At 36.5% G+C, this 21,075-nt stretch overlaps 1 protein-coding gene across 1 annotated transcript; it reads left to right on the forward strand.

Annotated features, from left to right (window-relative positions):
- The first annotated feature begins 9,231 nt into the window (after window positions 1-9,231).
- Window positions 9,232-20,726, forward strand: LOC131439288 (F-box only protein 33). Its single transcript, XM_058610124.1, has 10 exons — window positions 9,232-9,362; window positions 9,423-9,499; window positions 9,569-9,749; window positions 9,805-9,960; window positions 10,019-10,126; window positions 10,190-10,301; window positions 10,368-10,760; window positions 18,234-18,311; window positions 18,389-18,622; window positions 18,700-20,726. Exons 3-10 carry the CDS (start codon window positions 9,616-9,618, stop codon window positions 18,838-18,840), a joined length of 1,356 nt encoding a protein of 451 aa, XP_058466107.1. The 5' UTR covers window positions 9,232-9,362; window positions 9,423-9,499; window positions 9,569-9,615; the 3' UTR covers window positions 18,841-20,726.
- Window positions 20,727-21,075: the final 349 nt, after the last annotated feature.

Below are 21,075 nucleotides of genomic sequence, written 5' to 3' on the forward strand. Positions count from 1 at the left end.
ATTAATTGGTTATATTAGTTGATCTGGGCAGCCGGCTACCGAGAAAAATATTAATTTACTGTTTGAAATATTAATATCAAGTGTTTTTTACTATGTATTCAATATACCGATATATGTTATCTCTGTTATTAACTTTGTAATATAAACGGATTTGCGTATCGAAAAATCAATACGTCGTTATTCAGAATAAGGGCGATTATCATATTTTATGCTGATTAGCTAATAATGACAATACTCCGGCAAAGTGAGTGATTAAAATCATAGGGGAAATCTTATGATGCATCAAAAATCATCATTTCAAAAGATTAATATGAAGAATATACCTCAATTATGATGTTTTCGACTCTGCAACATACATCTAATCTATCACTATTATAGTTTTCGTACGAACAACTTATGAATTCCACAGTTTATGAGAGAAGTTATGTTTGTGACTTCATAAGGCGGTTTCATGATTCGCGTATGATATTCTTGTGGCTAAAAACCATAAGATATCATTATGTAATTTTCTCTGTTGATTGGCTAATGATATTGCGAATTGATACCATTTTTACTCAAATTGTACATTTCAACAGCAACGGTTATCTGACGCAACGTGAAAATCGTACTTTAGATGAACAGTATATAGTTTTTGTTTTCATCACGATGAAACATATCGACCGTCCCACGACAAAAGGGCCTAACTGCAAACGACAGTTTCTCTTTGTTTACTTTATCTTTCACGATTTACCAAACTGATTTTATATTTGACGCTTTACTCTTCGATAAACTTTCAAGGTAAAACTACAAGTTTTCGATTTACAGTGGTAACTTTAGAGAATTTGCAATAATGACTCCGTAATAATCAAAAGAGAAAGTGAACAAAGAGAGGCTCTCATTTGCAGTTAGACCCTTTTGTCGTGGGACTATCGATATGGTTTCAACATCTCTATTATTTTCAATGAGTTGTCAAAAAGGAATAGGAACCTCTTTATGTCTACAATTCGCGACTACGAAGTTGAGTTTGACAGCTTATATGTGTGAAGTGAAGGTAAACAAGAAAAGGCAAAAAGTAATGAATTTTCAAACGTACCGTTTTCTTCGATTTTCAGTTTGCTGTTTGAATTGATTAGTAAAAGTGTTTTTAAAAATCTTTGGCGATACTAATTTAGTTGATAGATATAAAATAATTTGTGTGAGTGATGCTTTTTTACCGAAAAATAAAACAGTGGTCAGCATCAGCAAAAAAGTAAACAACATTTCAAAACAACAATTATAAATTAAAACTAACTTCAATGTTAAAAATTTCTGAGATATGCTTTAGAACTGCATTTGTTCTATTCGTGGTGTAAGTTTTTAATCGAAGTGTTTACTTTAAATGAGAAAATAATGTATTTTTCGAATCACATTAGGAGCTGTCAGAAAGTTGTTCATGCAGTGTGTTGGTGAACCCGGATGTTTCAGTTACGTTACCGGAGGTTGCCGTTTGGTGGTCAAACGCGTAAGAGTACTCCAGGCTGGACACCTTCTGATAGTTGCAGTAGATGATGTATACAATGGCGGACTTGGTGAATTTTGCACTTGTCTAGAGTCAAGTGGCGAGCATCAGCATTTTCATTGCTCTGCAAGTGCCGAGCATAACACAATGGAGATCGTTGCATAAACTGCTTGAAATATCTGTTTCGGTACACAATGATAAGGCGATACAGAACTCATTAATAGTGACCTGAATAATTCTATATTCGAAGAGACTCCTGAACAATAAAAAAATTTTGACCCTTAGTTTTCAAATTATTGAAACTGACGAGAAAGAAAATTTTAAAACTTTGAACCATTTTGTGGAAGGTAATCGCGAACTCGTAACTAGTATTTGTTGTTTTGATTTGATTTTATATTGTTCAGCTATATCAAGTACACGGTAGACCAAAAAATGCTAATGAACTGACAATATATATGAAACAAGTGTACTAAAATATTTTATTATACAATTTCGGATTGAATATATTGATTTCACAAGCGATAATCATGAGCTCATCTGAAACAAACAGGAATCCTGAGTCGGTTTGGAAAAACGAAAACTTTCTTTTTGCTGAAGATCCTTAATCGTCGAGACGTACGATTCATACCTGTGAACAGACAACGAGTTATACCTGTCTGAATTTGATTTGAAATTATTTTTATTGGTAGACAATATAATATATTGAAGGTGTAAAGAAATGAATTTTCATTTTCCCAAATTTAAGTTTGAGGCATTGAACCCACCGGTTTTAATTCGACATTTTAGAGAAAGAATTAAACGTTATTCTTTTTTTGCAATCTGAAACATATCGCATCACACGGCCTAACGAATTCCTTTCGTTAATGTTCTCATTAGCACAAAAATGTCCAGGGATTGTGTGCATTTTATAACTATTAATCGGAAACGGAATCACCCAGAGCGGTACACTTCTTACCTGTAAGGTTGTTCGTGGTGAAATGTCCAAAGCAATTCTGTTACAGCTCGCTTGACCTGGTGCAATGATGTCTACCGCAATTTGTCATGGCATACTATACATTAGTTATTATAAACTCGTTTGCACCGAGGGGGACGACACTAAAAAACTGCACTTCGCTTCGATTAGGCTTTTTCACGCTGCATACGATTATGCACACTTTCCTTCTCTTTGCTGCACATAGTAACGGTTGAATATGGATCGATCGTCTTTTCTTGAATTTTTGCTGGTAAAAAACATAATCATGGAGATATGATGTATCGTAATAGGCCATGAAACCTGAAAGTTGCAAATGTCACATGAAGATGCCAGATGCAGACAGTTCGGAGAGTTGTGAACTATCGTCCTGTAAAATCAGTTTTATTATATTCTGGTGCATAGCTAACCCACACACCGAGAGCGTATGCTCCGGATTATCTGCCATATCCTGTCGGAATGTTGGCCATTCTCGTTTAATATCTGCGTCATTTTCCACAGTTTCTATATTCAATACGAACCAAAAATTATTCCAAATTTCATCTACATCGTACACTGTAGAGTTTCTCTTGTAAAGACGTTCCATTGTCTGATTTTTTTTAACGTCTGCGAATCTTCAAAATATGCTAGAAGGGAAATCGTGAAGTAAACAAGTATGTAGTTTGCTGTTAATCTGTATTAAAGTAAAAAAAATGAATTGTTATTCTTTCTATAAGATTTTCAATAACATATTAAACACAGCTTTATTCAGTTTTGGCTTCAGTATTAATGAAAAACGTTTCTAAACATAAAAATTGCAAGTCTTAGCATCTAACAAAATATAAAACCAGTTTGATATCACAGACAGAGATATCTTTGGGTAAACCTTCAAAGGGCTACAATAAATTGAAATATATTCCATCTTCATGCTCCCAGCTACTAAGAGAACAAATTTTCAATGTTTCATTTACCAATCTGTTGACGAATCAATGTTGACACTCAGTGAATGTCAAGAACAGTAACAGAAACTTTTTAGGAGATCATATGTTCTTTGACTTTCTTTTCCACGGTTAGAAACGCTTTCAAACGGATCGATCTAGATGTTTGGATAGATGTAGTTTTTTTCGCTTTCCATTGACTTTTTGTATTTTATTTGAAAAAACCAGATCTGTCGTCCCCCTCGGTTTGCACCCACACATCCACCCTCTTCTCAAAAAAAAAATGAAATACTAGTTCTCTTAGCTTTACTTCTAATAAATCAAAATAAAAATAAATAAAATAATCTTATAGGTCGATATACGAGAACTTATGTCAGAGAAGAAATAACGTTTCAGTGTAATCATACAGTTTTCAGATTTTTCGCGATGCACAGATTTTTTTTTAACCCTTGGCATCCCTGGGTGTATCGAGTATATCCCTTAGTGGTATATCGCTCGGATCCACGATGTAGAATTAACACTGCACACTTCGAAAAAATCCTGTGATTTTATATTTTATCAAATGCACATAAATGGAGCAATTTTACGTGCAAGAATATTCAATATTATACCTAAAATTCCATGACATGAAATTCATTGAAATAAAAAGAAGGTTATGATTGCGACCGCTGTGACTTGAACTGAGAATAATCGGATTACAAAGTACGTCCATTGATCGACTGAGCAACAGAAGAACACATATGTATTCATACAGTCTAACCCGCTAGCCGAATGCACACTACAATCAAACTAGTAAAATTCATGCACTACAATCAAACTAGTAAAATATTAAGCCATTATTTGGAGGCCGCAGAACAAGCCCAAACCAAACGATTTCTTGGTCCATCGTCTAACAGAAGGCCTCCAAGCCCTTGGTGGGACAAAGAGTGCTCAGGTGCTAAACACGCGAAAAAATGCTTTCAAAACGTTTTTAAAACGAGGATGAGGAACTCTTCAGAATTTTGAAAAATTCTTGTTTTTGAAACCAAGTACAAGAACATACTTCGAGCCAAGAAATGCAGCTATTGGAGACATTTTGTCGAAGGTTTGTCAATACGACCAGTCGAATGAGGAATCGTTACGTAGGACATGAGAGTGAGGAATACTCGAACAGATGGATATTTGATTTTGCTTCTGTCCGCTCCTCTATAATTGTTACGTAAATGACATTGACAGCTAACCCCATGTACACTAAGACAACTGCAAAAACCATTGCAAGATACCTTAGATCACTTGTCCGTTTGGGCTGTTCATCAGGGTATCGAATTCTCTGCGGAAAAAACGGAGCAGGTCGTATTTTCAAGAAAGCATGATCCCGCGCAGCTTCAGCTTCATATGATGGGAAGAATTATCCAACAGGTTTTGACTTTCAAAAACCTCGGAGTGTGGTTTGATTCCAAATGCACGTGGGGAGGACACATTAGGTATCTGATAACAAAATGCCAACAAAAAGTAAATTTTCTTCGAAAAAAAACAGGATTTTGGTGGGGTGCTCATCCGCAAGATCTAATAAAATTGTATCAAACAACGATACTTTCAGTGATGGAATATGGATGCGTTTGTTTTCGTTCCCCTGCAAACTCTCATATTATCCAACTTGAGCGAATTCAGTACCGTTGTTTGCGAATTGCTTTAGGCTGGATGCATTTGTCACATACAATGAGTCTTGAAGTTCTGGCGGGAGTTCTTCCATTGAAAGATCGTTTTTAGGAGCTTTCATCGCGACTGCTAATAGCATGTGAGGTACTGAATCCCTTAGTTATTAATAACTTCGAAAGGCTAGTTGAGTTTCAATCTCAAACAAGATTCATGACAGTATATTTTATCCATATGTTACAGGAAATCGACTCTTCAAGATATATTCCTATCCGTCACAGCCTCCTAAATGTCCCTGACTCAACTTAATTTTTCGACATATCCATGCAGCGTGGAATTCCGGAACACCTACGCTCCCAAAAATATTTTCAAGTAAGTTCAGTCCTATTGACTCTGAGAAAATGTTTTACACGGACGGATCGCGAATTGAAAAAGCGACAGGGTTTGGTATGTTCAACAATAATGTTTCGGTCTCATTTAGGCTTCAAGAACCTGCATCTGTTTATATAGCAGAGTTAGCAGCAGTTCATTATAGTTTGAGTGTAATCGTCACATTATCTCCAAACCATTATTTTCTTTTCACAGATAGTCTGAGTGAAATTGAAACCATTCGCTCAAACGCTGCTGGCAAAAATGAATCATTTTTCTTGGGCAAAATAAAACAGTGTGTGAACGACATATTGAATAATAATTATCAAATCACTTTAGTTTTGGCTCCCGGTTCATTGTTCCATTCTAGGCAATGAAAGAGTTTGTCCAAACGTGGTGCTTTTGAGGGTGAAACTCATGAGAGACCAATTGCTTTCAACGAATTATATAGCGCGTCCCGCCAAAGAACACTTGCCAGCAAGCTTCTTGGGATATAGATTATCTGGGTCGGTGGATGCACTCAATTATTCCTAAAATATCGACAAAGGCATGGTTCAGGGGACTGAATGTGAGTAGGGACTTCATTCGTGTGATATCCACACTCATGTCCAATCACTACACGTTAGATGCACATCTCCTTCGAATTGGACTTTCCTAGACTAATCATTGTGCTTATGGCGAAGGTTATCGCGATATTGATCATGTCGTTTGGACATGCGTGGAGTATCGTGATGTCAGATCTCAACTAATAAATTTCTTGCGTACCCAAGGTAGACTATCCAATGTCCCAGTAATAGTAAATCGCTTGATAAAAACATACTAATATGATATTCGAAATGTATTACGTTTAAAGTACTATGTAATATCGGACATATTTTCCGTTATTCTCCATATATCTTGCTTTTAACACTTTTTTTTGTGGTCTGGAATTGCAAGCAAAAATATGCGCGTAAGATTACTTACGAAGCAAATGTGCGCGATCTCAAAATCCGCTTTGCAATGCACGATTATTCAAATCCGCTTTTTTTTTTATTTGCACGGCCACGTTGCCTGCTTCCTTTTGTGCGCGACGTTTCCGGTCCGCTTATTTAAATTTAAATATTTGCGCGACCTTCCTGGTCCGCTCTGTGATGCGCGATTTCGAGAATCCGCCATTTTTATTAAAATTGCGCGACCTTCCTGGTCCGCTTATAATGCGCGACCATAGTGATCCGCTTTTTCATTCATTTCATTTTCTCTTCGGCCATTTTCTTTTCACAATTGATCGAGAAAATCTGCGTACCAGATAGTACGATTGTAGCCGAATATTGGTATATATTTTGAGTTGCCCAATCGGACATATTTTCCGTCGTTTGCCATATTACTTTAGTTTAACGCCTTTTTGTGGTCTGAAATTATACACAAAAATATATGCGTGAGATAACTTATAACTGAAATGTACGCGATCTAACGATCCGCTTTACGATGCGCGATTATTGAAAATCCGCTCATTAATTTTCTTTTTTTTTTTCATTTGCACGGCGACGTTGCCTGCTCCCTTTATGCGCGACGTTTTCGGTTCGCTCGTTTATATTTAAATATTTGCGCGACCTTCCAGATCCGCTATGTGATGCGCGATTTTATGAATCCGCCTTTTTCAATTAAAAAAAAATCGTCAACATTTTTTTAAATGTATTTTATTGCGCGACCTTCTTGGTCCGCTTTGATGCGCGACCTTCTTGGTCCGCTTATGATGCGCGACCTTCCTGGTCCGCTTATGATGCGCTACCGTAATGATCCGCTTGTTCCAGTTATTTTCAACGTTACGTAATCTCCACCGACGCTTCTTTTTTTTCATTTGAAAATGAAAATCTTTGTGCCAAATATTTGAATAATTTTCTGTTGCTTTAGGTGATTCCGTTTCCGTTTTGAATAACTATGCTATTTGAATTGCAACTCCTGGCAGGATCGCCATTGTGCATTTTATAACTATTAATCGGAAACGGAATCACCCAGAGCGGTACACTTCTTACCTGTAAGGTTGTTCGTGGTGAAATGTCCAAAGCAATTCTGTTACAGCTCGCTTGACCTGGTGCAATGATGTCTACCGCAATTTGTCATGGCATACTATACATTAGTTATTATAAACTCGTTTGCACCCACACAGATTGTTTTTGCGTACCCATCCGAACAGCTTTTCAACTCCACGATCTACGACATTTAGAGAAAAATATTTTCATATAAACCACGATTAACATTAACACCGGAAGAGAAATTTTATTTTCTTTCTTACGGGCCCAAAACCAACTCCGATATTCAACCAAAACAGTTAAAAAGCCTAAATAAAAGCCGTTATATGTGCTCATTTTTTCGATGCGCACTATATCACTTTAAAACAACGAGAACCAATGGATTAAACTTAAGCGAAAAAATAACATATTTTGTTTACATTCTCTTCACACACAGATTAAACTTAGATAGATGGCAGCACCACTCCTTCTACGACGCGAATTTCATTAAAGTGTATGCAAAAGGTACACTGACAATCAAATTTACTTATTTTCAAGGAGAAATCACTCGTTGTCGAGCCAAATACAAATAATTTGTGTTTGGTCGAGCCGACGACACGACCTGCCACTCGTCTATCAAAACTGTATCGTAAATTTAACTACCCCTCAGTAACTGGAAATGTCAAATCGAAAACGCTAGTAAATTTTTGTAAACTGGCAGCACAAGTTGATATATTTATTGATTTTGAATAACAGTCACCATAACCTTGGTTACTGCGTATCGAAGGCAAGTTGAATGTAAACAAAATAAATTTCAGATCGGTTATTATATTACCGAACATTTTAATGGATTTACCTGCCTCGAGCGTAATGTAAAAATTGAAGAGTATGAGTTATGTCTTTTATAAAGCCGAGTTCAAAATTCAGGTCTTAGGGACATTGGGATGCATAACTCACTGCTGACTTGAAACCGTTGTGTGATAACAGCTCAGCGCAAACCAACGAGGAAGACATGGAAATGACCGACAACGAGCTGAGCGAGGCTAGTGCTCTACGGTACCTGCATAACGTACGGTAAAATGATTTCTTTATGGAATTCCACTAGTAATCCTCGAATAGTGGCCAACAAGGTGAAATAATGCGCAATCAATCGACACAAAACAATTTTGACACCGGCATATTACACCGAATCCTACTGCCCAGAAAAGCTAGCAGTTGAAGTGTACGGATGAATCGCTGAAAGCAGATCATTGTCCTCGTTCGTTGGTTTCATCCATAGTTTCGATTAAATTCCGAAAATCGAGTTCATTTAAATACATTTCGGCTTTTTTTTTTTTCTTTGTAGTGTCACTGTAAGGACGGCTAAGACCGCTCACGGTCCATCTTGCCACATTTCTGCTTAATTTGGACAAAGTTTAACACTAATAGAACTATTCCACCGCTTTCAAAACATGTTTATTTGTTTTGGGTTCCTTGGTAACTAGTCCATAGCAACTTAAACAGTGTTGCTCGAACAATTATTTTTTCTCATTTACAAGGGGTCGCTAGATTTGTGGTAACTGGCGGTGAATCATTAGCGAACCGTTTTAATGCTGATTTTTCTTCGGAGTGCCTGGTCGTGTCGTCGGTCGAGCTCTTCTATAAGCTACCCAAAATTAGGTCGTTATCTACTCAAACTTTGACTTCGTAAAAATGGGTAGAGTGCTTTGTTATGGCATAACACTTTGGGTAAACTTACATTCACCTAAATTTTGAGGTCATCACTCGTTACCTAAAATATGAAGCACTTTAGTTGATTTTGGATAGGTTTTGACCCAAAATGAAGTAGCGGCTAGTGAGAGTGTATATATTGAAAATGAAACAACTGCTGTCAAATGCTTAAAAAGATGACTGAACATAGCAAAAAAACAAAAACAAATAGGTCATTTTGCTAATCATTGATTAAAAAAGTCGAAATAACGCAAATAAACGCTTTTACAACATTGTTTTAATTATCCACTATCTCGGTAAGTTTCAAGAATCGTGCTAATATCTTTATTTACTGTTGAGTAAGTTTCTTTTTCTAGATACGCAAAAAGAAAGTACCAGCACAGCACAAACAGAAACTGAAATCAGCTGAGAAAGAGCAGATATTACTGCGAAGGTGAAATATCGCTTCTCTCTCTACTGCTATTATTTCCTTTGTTCACAAATATTTTTTTTGCGTTCGCAGAACACCGCGCGGAATCAATATCATTTGTTGTATATTGAAACAGTGCAATGAGTAGAAGCCCAAATTGGGGCGAACTCCCAGCCCTTATACTCACCAATTTGTATCAGTATTTAAACAGTCACGATCGTCTTCAATCTTCGTCAGTATGCTGGCATTGGCGATCCGCCATCTTCCAGCCAAGGTCATTCAGACGGGATGTTATTGAACCATCGATTTTATCAAACTCATTTTTACAGGTTCTTTAAAGATATACATTTTGATGTTGCACGGGAAAACAACAAGAAAAACAATTTTCTTCTGCAGTCACTAGCTCACATCGTCAGTGAAGCGAAAATTTCTTTCGATTCGTGTAATCTTTACGATGTTGAGCTGACGACGGAAATCCTTTACAAGTAAATATTTCCGTTGCGGATTGCGTTTGTTAGAAGTCGTATAAATTATTTTTTCCAGGCTAAGTAAGAGCTCGTGTCTAGTAAGTTTGTCATTACGCCCAAAGTATGCAACTCTGGTCACTCCAGGGCCTTTCTATTCCGAAGAAGAGTGGAATTATATTTATAAGTACGTATTTCACAACGCGACAAAACACAAAAGAATTATCATTTGATTGATTTTCTGTTCTAGGTTATTTGTAGAGCCCATCAAGACTTTACTAAATCGCCAAAATCCACCGCTCAAGGGTTTAGACTTAGGATGTTCAGAAATATTATCCCTGCATGGCACCGATTTTTTGAATGTAAGTGATAAAACACATTTTTGGTAGTTTCCTGAATAATGAAAAAATTATTATTTGTGAACACAGAGTTGCCTTCGACCTCAGTTTCTAAAACATTTGAGCTTCGCTTCGGTTAAACAGGACCCCAGTCACTATGCACTGAGCATGATCGAACCGAACCTGTTTGAAAAATGTAATGCATTGCAACATCTATCGCTGGATTACGACATCATGTGCGATGACTTTTTGCAAACACTACAGCTTTTACCGCTCCGGCAGTTAGTCATACACGTACACGGTGTCGACGAGGACCATCCCGGAGTATCGGAAGCGGCCTGGAGCAATTTCCGAGCTAGCAATCCACAGGCAGAACTGCACTTGACGCTGGTGTGCGCCTACGAAGCAGTTGACATTTTGCACAGCCACATCCTGCGTCCTTCGATGCCATTGTCTCACCTGAAGGTTTTGTTTTGCGACAGGGTAATTATGATCACAATTTACTTGATCTTGATTTCATTTGATTGCTCGGGTTAGCGGTTCAATGCATAGGTCACTGGTCTCTCACAAGCCAGTTGTCGTGTGTTCGAGCCTCGACCTGGAAGGTTTTTTAGTGTCAGTAGGATCGTAACACTAGCCATGCAATGATGTTGTATGCTTTGAATTGGCTGCGAAGTCTGTTTAAACAGAAAGGCCAAGTTCCTAGAAAGGAATGTAATGCCAGGACTTTGCTTTTTGATTTCAAAGTTTATATGCTTTGTGATTCTCAAAGTGATCTGTATCGTTGGGGGGCACTACTTCAACTTAGGCTGTGAACCATTTTGCGGTTAATTTTAACTTTTGGTTAAAATCTGACACTCGAGCGATTGATTTGGTACTGAAAAAAATCTTGCGATGCAATTTCTAATATTAATTTAGTAATATTTTGCGATGCAATTTCTAATAATTTGCCCATCCATTCTGTTTCTTGCTAATAACACACAAATCTTGAGATTACAGCGACTGCAAAATAAAATCATGCGATTAATTCTAAAATGTAGTAGATATACCTCCTCAGATTTTCTACTAACGCATTACAATTGCTTTCAGTGAAACAGAAAATTTACTACTTAACCATGGTATTTATTTTCAAGATTTTAAATGCCATGCTGCCTCGATATTTGTGTGATCGAATTGAAAGAATAACTGATTTGCATAGGTACAATACTAGAAACGCATCTGATGCTAGAACACCAAGCTTTCTGTTAGCCAGAAATTTCTTTGATTAACCCTGGATAGTACATCCGAAATATTTGAATGTCATTTTGTGGTCAGTCGTTCTTTTGAAGAAGAATCTATACCTGCTAGATTAATCAGATCGTTTTCTTTTGTTTACTGGTTAAGGTATGTGCAAAAATATTAATTATCATTTAGATAACTCGTTCTGCTCACATCTTTGTAGGGGTATGAGGTGGGACCATCATCATCACCATCATCATAATTCATCATCAATATTAATTTAGTTGAATTTTTTTCCAGTGGAAAATAAACCCAAATGACTTTCCGTCCGTCAAATTTTGAAATGGGCCGCAGTTTTAGTTAAATTTAATCACTCGACACAAAAAAACCACTCAAGTGTCAGATTTCAACCAAAAGTTAAAATTAACCTCGAAATGGTTCACAGCCTTAAGTGGGCAATATTTGGACGGACAACTGAAGGAACAAATATTTTTGGTGATATGTTGAGGAAAGCCTGTCTTTATCCACCTAGTGGATTAAGCCTTGCTTTTTCTCAAGGCCTTACTCATCTTTACTAAAGCAGTAGTTAATAGTTTGCACTTCTAATTTCTTTGTATATTAAAATTGTTCTCAAGTGTCAAAGTTTTATTCGCATTATAACCTTGCAAGGTTCACACAAATGGTCAAATAAAAGTAAGCAACTTCCCTCCCTTTGGTTGGTGGGCTTGACGGTATTGCAAACATCATCACATACAATCAATTAGCGTTACAATTTGATAAAGATATGCGTTACAGTTTTTAGTTTCATAATTGAATTAAATGAATAATATATGGAACGACTTGAATAAGATGTTGATTGCATTACGCTCCAACATCCGGGGTTGGAGAGGCCGGTAGGGCTTAACTGAGCTCTTTTTTATGTTTTATTTTCATACTACCGGCCCTTATTACCAGTGTGAAGTGAAAATTAGGTAGAGTAAACGTATCCCAATTGAGTTTCACACGATGACAATAAATTAACGGTAAATCGAATCCATCTTTGACGTTTATTGGTGGTTTGTGTACCATGGAATACTGTGGAATGAAATAGAATATTGTAGAATATAATAAAATAATAATGACCGAACCAATGAGCAAACCACTGATAGCTGTCAAACGATGTTCATCCAGTTTATATTGTGAGGATGTATCGTTTGGGACCTGATGGGTGATGTGTGAATGAAATGTAAGAGTGAGTGCATGCAAGAACGGTAATAAAGGCCACCGTTTCAGCTCAGGACTAACGATCGACCAATAGAAGAGATAGAAATTGGGTAACGGTACCCCCATTCATCTCAAATCCATTAGTCATTTCATGTACGAAAACCATTAGTTAGAGTGAGATCTGTTATCTCTGTTTGATAGATTAATTTCAAGAATAACATGAAATCTGGAGCATTTTTTTTTTGTTCGTTAAAACAGCAGTATTGAATCATTTCTGAACTACTTTTATGTGCCATTGCTTCTTACAGACGAGGCAAAGATTTTGTATTCGATTTTATCTCAATAAATTTATTGAAAGTCGAGTAATCGGTAAAATAACATGGTGACTCTACTAATGAGATGACTATTGGCACACAAATTTTAGTTAGAATCTATTAGAATAGAAATAGTAACTCAATGTTGTGATGCTTGCTTGTGGAATATATGTAGGTATGTATGCATGTGTGTATGCGTATCTGCCTGTGTGTATGTATGTGTTTTTGTGTGTACAACATACATTATACCGTTCCCTCGGGTGTGTTGTATCAAATTGGTTGTGACACATTTCGATTGCGAGTCAGTGTACCAGATGTTCAAAACTGCCTGAGCGGATGGTAATATACTGTCAAGAATCAACCGAAGATAACGAAATGTGAACATGCTGTAGCAATACTATTAAACCCAAGCTTTATTATCATTTAAATAAAAACGCATGTCCTCAGTTCTTATCCGTCAAACCATGATGAGCTGCTTTACAAAGATCAATGAAACACTAATTTTTTTTTTATTTTATTTTTTTTTTTATTTTTTTTTTTTGGAAACGGATGACTGGATGAGGAACAAGAAATACGAAAATGCGGAAAGAATTAGAAAGGAATATTGGTAAGAATATAAACACCATTGCATACAACTAACTTTTACATTTAAGGAAGCAACATAACATGCCAGCAAAAGTACGGAGTGAAAAATGACAACAAAAGACACGAATCACAGCTGAATAGAACACTGGAATTAAGGTAAAACAGAATACAAACTATGAACAAAGGTAAGAAAATCAACATGAAGAAATAATAGAAACTGCTGGGTAACAATGTAATTTCCTCATATTGAAAGAGGCGTTTATATGGCGCGCATGCGCTAATTCGGCCTGATACAAATTAACGGGGAGGGCAATACATTTTGGACAGGGCTGTAAAAAGCTGATTGGAACCCTTTCCCCACCAAAATGTAATATAAGGAATATAAGGAAATAAAAGTAAGCAACTTATTTGTGTGAATCTTATGTTTAAACCCATAGGTAATACTGCCATTTTTTTTGACAAACCATTGCCAAAGATAAAGATTCAAATTAGTTATTTTTGTAGCGAAATTCGAATATCTATATCTATCTATCTATCTATCTATCTATACATATAAAAATGCAGAGATCATTATTTGTAATCGCATCACGTAAGAACGGATGGACGGATTTACATGATTTTTTTTTTGTTTGATCAGTTTTTACCCCCACCGGGTTCGTACATCAAAAAAATTAGGAAAACTTGCCGGAAAAGTGGGAAAAATCCATAAAGTTGGATTGGAATGGACAATGGAATTTTCCACTGAAAAAGTCGCCAATGATTGCTAGATTGAAATTTGAAATTTGCATTGATATGAGTTGATATTTTTTCATATTTTACTGCACAAACCTTCAACTTTTATTTCAATTTCTGAGAGTTTATTGAGGATAGATTGCATTCCTAAAGCTAACTCAAAATTGGCGAAAATCGATATGCGAGTATGGGCAGTGTAGGCAAAAGAAAAAGTTCTGATATCGTTTACCAGTTTAAGGATTGTGTGTGTGATGAAGTCAGATGAATAATATTGGCCATTGTGAGCGTGAGTTTAACAAATCAGAAATTGTTTTAATGAATCAATAAAAAGTTTAAGCTGTAGAAGCTCTAAAGGCAAACTAAGAGATTTTTCTTTCATTCTGCTTTCGAATGAATTAGATTACACTAAGCGCACATAATAAGTGGCAATTAGATCAATTTTCCAGATGATTACAATTATAGATTGAGACTGCAATCTTATATTTCATGTTTTGTGAATTTTTTTTTTCAAATTGATAACATCAATACCAAATTAAAATTTAAGCGTCGTCTCTCTAAGCAACCAAAAGTTCCACAGTGCCTGGAAAATATTCACTTTGTTAGAGCTCTAAAATACGCGTATCACTTTTTGGCAACTTGAACGTACAGAAAAAGTTCTGAGGATACTTTCTCGCTGTTTAAAAACTGTATTAGGAACTGCTTCAAAGTTTGTTTTGTTGCGTCGGGTGAACATTCAAGTATGAGCAATTCCTTAAAAACGGACTCTTCAGAATGCTTTGTATGTTTCTTAAGCCAAATCTTTTTTACGACTTGGGCTAAATACTAATTGTAAATGTATCCTACTCTCCGAATGAACAACTCTCGAAGAGAAACTCTTTCATTAGATATGAGAATCTGTGCATTTGCTCGATTTTTACTTAAGGGGCGGGTATGGTCTAACCGACGACGTCTAACATTTTTGAAAAATCATTTATTATTTTCTTTGCATTTTCTCATAGTAAACCATTTGAAGAATTTTCTGTGAAATTTTCAAGCCTATCGGAGAAAAACTCGGCAAGTTATGGGCCTTTATCTTTAAAATACTTCATATAATCTAATCTGCAGCTGACTCAGAGTTCCTACAAGAATAGTTGAATAAATCAATTAATTGATGTAACATCATCAAAATGGTTTTAAAACCCACTAAATGCTCCATCATCTCTTTTAGTCGCAAAGCGTCTGTATTCAAGTTCGACTATAAGATTTCACAAATTGTTTTCGAACGCGCATCGTCTGTTAAACACTTGGGAGGTCTTCTGGATTTCTAATTAAATGTTAAGGAGCACATAGAGTTTATTATCTCCAAAACTTCTGAGCAATGAGTATTTATTTTCCGCGTTACTAAAAAAATCTCTGATGAACATTGCTTGCAAGCTCTGTATCGCGCTTTAGTTCGTTCAAGTTTCGAATATGCTGTTGTTATCTGGTCATCTTATTACCAAAACAATATCCAACACATTAAAGCGATTCAACGCAAATTTGTCCGATTCGCTTTCCGACGTCTTCCATGGAGATACAGTTTAAATTTTGTGGCAGACCTACTTCAGTCGCGAATCGATTGCTCTGAGCTATTGTAATTGTTACAATTAGACAATCGACGTCAAAATCTTTGAGCCTATTTTTGCCTTTCTCTATAGAAAGGTATTAGAATTGCTGGAAAAACCGACTTTTGAACGGAGCCTCGGAGACCCATAGTGTTATATACCATTCGATTCAGTTCGACGAGATCGGAAAATGTCTGTGTGTGTATGTGTGTGCACTTTTCGAAAATATTTATACGCGCTCAATTTTCTCAGAGATGGCTGAACCGATTTTAACAAACTTATGCTCGTTTGAAAGCTACTGTCGGGCCATTGAGCTAGATCGGACATGGGTAAGGGGTGCTGCCCAGCAGTTAAAGTTTGAAAATTTTCGATCTTGAAAAAGCATACATGAAATTTCCGAAATCGAAAATTTTTTTTAATGCCAAAAATCTTAAAATTGCATGAAACGTCGAGATTTAGTGTTATTTAAAAAAAAATTTTTTCCATAAAATCGACTTTTTGAGACTTAGGGTGAAGCCAGAGTGGAAACGACAAGCGATGTGATGCGAATATTAAAGGATTGCACGGTGAAGCACGACCGAATTTCGTCCCCTTAAAAAAATAAACATGCATGCCACAGTAAACACGATACGTTGCGTAGCAACGAGCGATTTTCAGTGCGACAAGCAACAAGTTTTTACGCGATCTGCGATCGACGGATGTATGTTTGAGCCGCAAACCCCTTTTTCGCAAAAGTGTTGTCTAGTGACGTCCACATTTCCTTCGCCGTTGTCTTGTCCCGGACATACTCCAAATGACTATCCGATATGAAAGCCACTAGGAGCGCTTTCGCTTTTTCATCCATTTCTTTGAACGCCTTCTTCGTATCGGCAGATGCCGTTTCCGGCGGTGCATTCTCTTCCAAAACCTCCCTAACTCCGTGAGCCGAAAGCTGCGTTTCGACCCGAAACTTCCAGGTGTCGAAACCTTTTCCAGCAAATTGAATCACACCAGCCTTTTTGCGCTAGTATCCATCTTTCTTGTTGTTGCAAAAGATTTCAATTTTTTTTTCTTCAAAAAACTGCTTCCGTAACTTGCGATTCTTCCCCGTTCACAGCGCTTCTGGGCCCATAACCTATTGAGTAGGGAGCCAAAGGAAAGACCGTGTTAACTGGTGAACGGTTATATTAAGAATGAAAAAATCTTACATCACTATGATCAACTATGATGATGAATAATCAACTGCTCCTTCGATCTTTATGCCCCGTTTACACTTCTGCTGGCTGCCAGCATGCTGGTGTCAGTGTACTGCCCTCTGAGGAAAAAAACGTTCAACGGTGGTCCTTCGTTGGTCTAATACTTTGGATCATTGGACCACAGTTGAACGTTTTTTCCTAAGAGGGCAGTACACTGACACCAGCATGCTGGCAGCCAGCAGAAGTGTAAACGGGGCATTATCTTCAACAAAATACACTGTCATGAATCTTGTTTGAGATTGAAGCTCGACTAGCCTTTCGAAGTTATATTGATTGATATTCTGATCGATAATTTGCGGGGAAGTGCGGTAAAGGGTACTGAATAAACAAGTAGTTTGTAATATCCAATTTTTTGTTAGCCATTCTTCTTCATTGTTTTGGTTTTTGCAAAATGATGCTGGCCACAGTTTCATGACGTCATAGCAGGGGGCTGCCTTAGATTGATCTATGCTAGGGACCAACATCGAACACGCGAACCCTGAACATAGACTCTGTTTGCCTTGATATGTATTTGTCTTGTATTCGACGAAATTATATCAATAACTGAAATATATGCAAATATATGTGTCATGTGAGACTAAAGCTACAGAAGTAATTTTGCTTATATATGTAGATTCGCGTGCTTCCACAGATTCGCCTTTTCATTTACTGACCAATCAGAGCGATACTTCCCAGCTGATAAATCGCTTACTCCTTCAAAATCATCGTCTCCGTTAGGGAAATCCAGTAGGCTAGCATAGTGTCTTAGAATTTTAGCAGATAAAATAGGACACTGCTCGCTTTTAATCAAAATTTTCGATTGTATGTAATTGATACATTCAAATCGAAACTTAGACATACTTCCAATAAAAAGGTGAAATAATATTAAAAATTGATATGAATTTGACTGCGCTTTAAGTGACCGCATTTCTGCGTGTGTTTACCCTTGAATTTCTAATTTACACAAAGATGTGTTCCACGTAAAATAAGAGCATTATTTCAGTGAAAGATGTGTTAGATTGTGTTACTGAAGGATTTTTTTTTTTTTCATTCATTTCAATTCTAATTCTCATTTACAAACTAAGCTATTCCATTTTACGTTTCTAGATCAACTGTGATGCATTGGAATATCTCTCTCGCTATTACAAAGAATCGTTAAAGAGCATGATTTGGGTGGATTCGATGGTGAGTATTCGCCAGCAGCATGAGATGATGAGATCTGTATTTCAAGTTCTAAAAAAAATGTTTGCCCGAAATTTCAGCGTATCCAAGAGTATCGTAACATCATGGAACTGGTGCTACGGACCGAGCAAGACCCACTTGTTATGATGGCCTGGCGATGCAAGAAGTTGGAGGAAATCGTTATCCACGGTTATGTGTTGGATCCGCATAATCTGGTTGGAATATCGCGTTTGCGGGGTAAAGATCTGAAGATACTTGAAGTTTCCCGTATCGATTTGTCAATGCCATCAGTCATGATGACACCGTTCATAGAGGTATTTAGTGCAAGTTTATCGATTCACGATAAGTAAAAGTAGCGTTGCTTTAATTGATTTATTATTGTTTTCAATAGGAAATCAGTACCCAACTGGGACAAAAGTGGGCCCCGTTAGATCCAAAAACGTTGCCAGCTGCGCTTGGATTCTATCCCGTTTCAGACGAGGTACGTGATCAATACATCCTCCGTTACATCCGCAACGGTTTCACACCATGAACGTGTAAGTACCTATGCTAAGCTATTTGATTACAAACAGCTCGGGTCATAGCTTGAAGGGAAAAAAAAGGATTACTTGCCGAGAAATAGTACACACAAACACTTGAGAGCAAACGAAAGATCAGTTTCTGGTGTATTTTATGAGTGCTTTGAAATACGAGTAAACCAAGTCATCAAAAAAGGCAAGCGAAACGCATCGAACATATGATCAAATATGGAAATGTACTCAACCATGAATTGTCCTGTAGCTGGAAGAGTCTAGTTTGAAGAAAAAAAAACGGTATACTTACAACAGGATCTAGTGCAATTTATTAGGAAAACAAGTCCGCAAACGCGATTAGTGAGAATGAGTCTATATATAGTCGAAAAACTACGCCACCAGCTAACCCTATTCTAGATGAATTTATTTAGAGCAAAAAGAGACTTGTTAGCGAAATATGGAACGTGTTAAGAATACAACAGTACGACCCCTGGAAACCACAAAAAAAACAGTGCCACAAACAAGGGATGATATCGATAGGCATGCCAATACACAACAAGAAGAAAACCATTCGAATGCGTGAACACCACACTCTAGCCCCTAGAACCGATAAGATAAGAAAAACATCAACGGAACTGTGATTTATTTTCCTTCGTTTATATTATTTATGTGTTATATTCCGAATTTTTTGAATTTCTGCCTATTTATACATATACAAACAAACAAACAAACACACAAGAAATAAGACCCACAATTACACTTCCTTTGCCTTCATCATATTTATTGGATAGTTTATATTAAATGTGATAAGTTGTGATTGTTACAATTTGGTTCAGATGCGACTCATGCTTGTTTGGAAAACCTGTAGACTTTCCATCCTAGGATTACAGGAATCGACGGCCACACAATAGGAACTTTAACTTCTCAAGAACATATTTGCATTGTTTTCGCTTATGTGTATTTTTATTCTAAACAATATATTCATAATTATCTTCTTTTATCTACTTTGCCTTTGTAATCATAGTCGGTTCATATTGATATTACTAGTATCGTGATTGTTTTTGAAAAATTGTTTTATACACGGAGATTCAATTCAAACTGAATCCCTTTCTAAACTCCCTTAAAGTGATCATCTGAACCTTTATATAATATACAATATAAATTCAGTTTCCTAGTTGTATTGTAGAACGAACGATATCAAGCACCCGCCAATAATTGCATCTGAATCATTTTCAATTTATTCGTTTTCGCAGTGGTAAGCAGAAATGTTAGTACCGGTGTTTGTTTTGGCGTTTAAAATTGACAATCTAATGTCAGTTGAGGTCACAGTTGTTAGAAGAACATTGCGTAAATCTGAGAATCACCCAACACGTTCTGTGAAACATAAACTTTATCTCTAACCTAGTAGCGGCCCTTACACGATCATTAAAAGTAGTGACACTTTTAATGCTCGTGTAAGGTCTGCGAGTTCAGTAATGACACGAGTAATGATGGAATTCCGGATTTTCCATCATTAGCGGCCCTTACACGATCATTAAAAGTGTCATTACTAAGTAATGACACTTTTGCTCAAACGCTCGTCTTTACTGCATTACTGTACATCATTACTTTTTAGCATTACACGTTCATTATTAATGATGAGTATTTGTAACTACTCCAGCAATAGCAATATTTTTATTTTCGTTTAGCTGAAAATAAATTTGATTTGCCATTGAAACGTTAAGGTTAATGAAATATTAACCATTTAAATCTACACTTTGTCATTTTTTTGCGTATAGTTCTAAAGATATTCAGCACTTCCACAAAAAAAAATAAGAAGAAGAAATAATGTTGGTAATGATGGAAAATCCGGAATTCCATCATTACTCGTGTCATTACTGAACTCGTAGACCTTACACGATCATTAAAAGTGTCATTACTAAAAAGGAATGGCACTTTTAATGATCGTGTAAGGTCTACGAGTTCAGTAATGATGGAATTGTGGATTTTCCATCATTACCAACATTATTTCTTCTTCTTATTTTTTTTGTGGAAGTGATGAATATCTTTAGAACTATACGCGAAAAAATGACAAAGTGTAGATTTAAATTGTTAATATTTCATTAACCTTAACGTTTCAATGGCAAATCAAATTTATTTTCAGCTAAACGAAAATAAAAATATTGCTATTGCTGGAGTAGTTACAAATACTCATCATTAATAATGAACGTGTAATGCTAAAAAGTAATGATGTACAGTAATGCAGTAATGACGAG

Source organism: Malaya genurostris, chromosome 3 (assembly GCF_030247185.1).
Source record: "Malaya genurostris strain Urasoe2022 chromosome 3, Malgen_1.1, whole genome shotgun sequence".
NCBI lineage: Eukaryota > Metazoa > Arthropoda > Insecta > Diptera > Culicidae > Malaya > Malaya genurostris.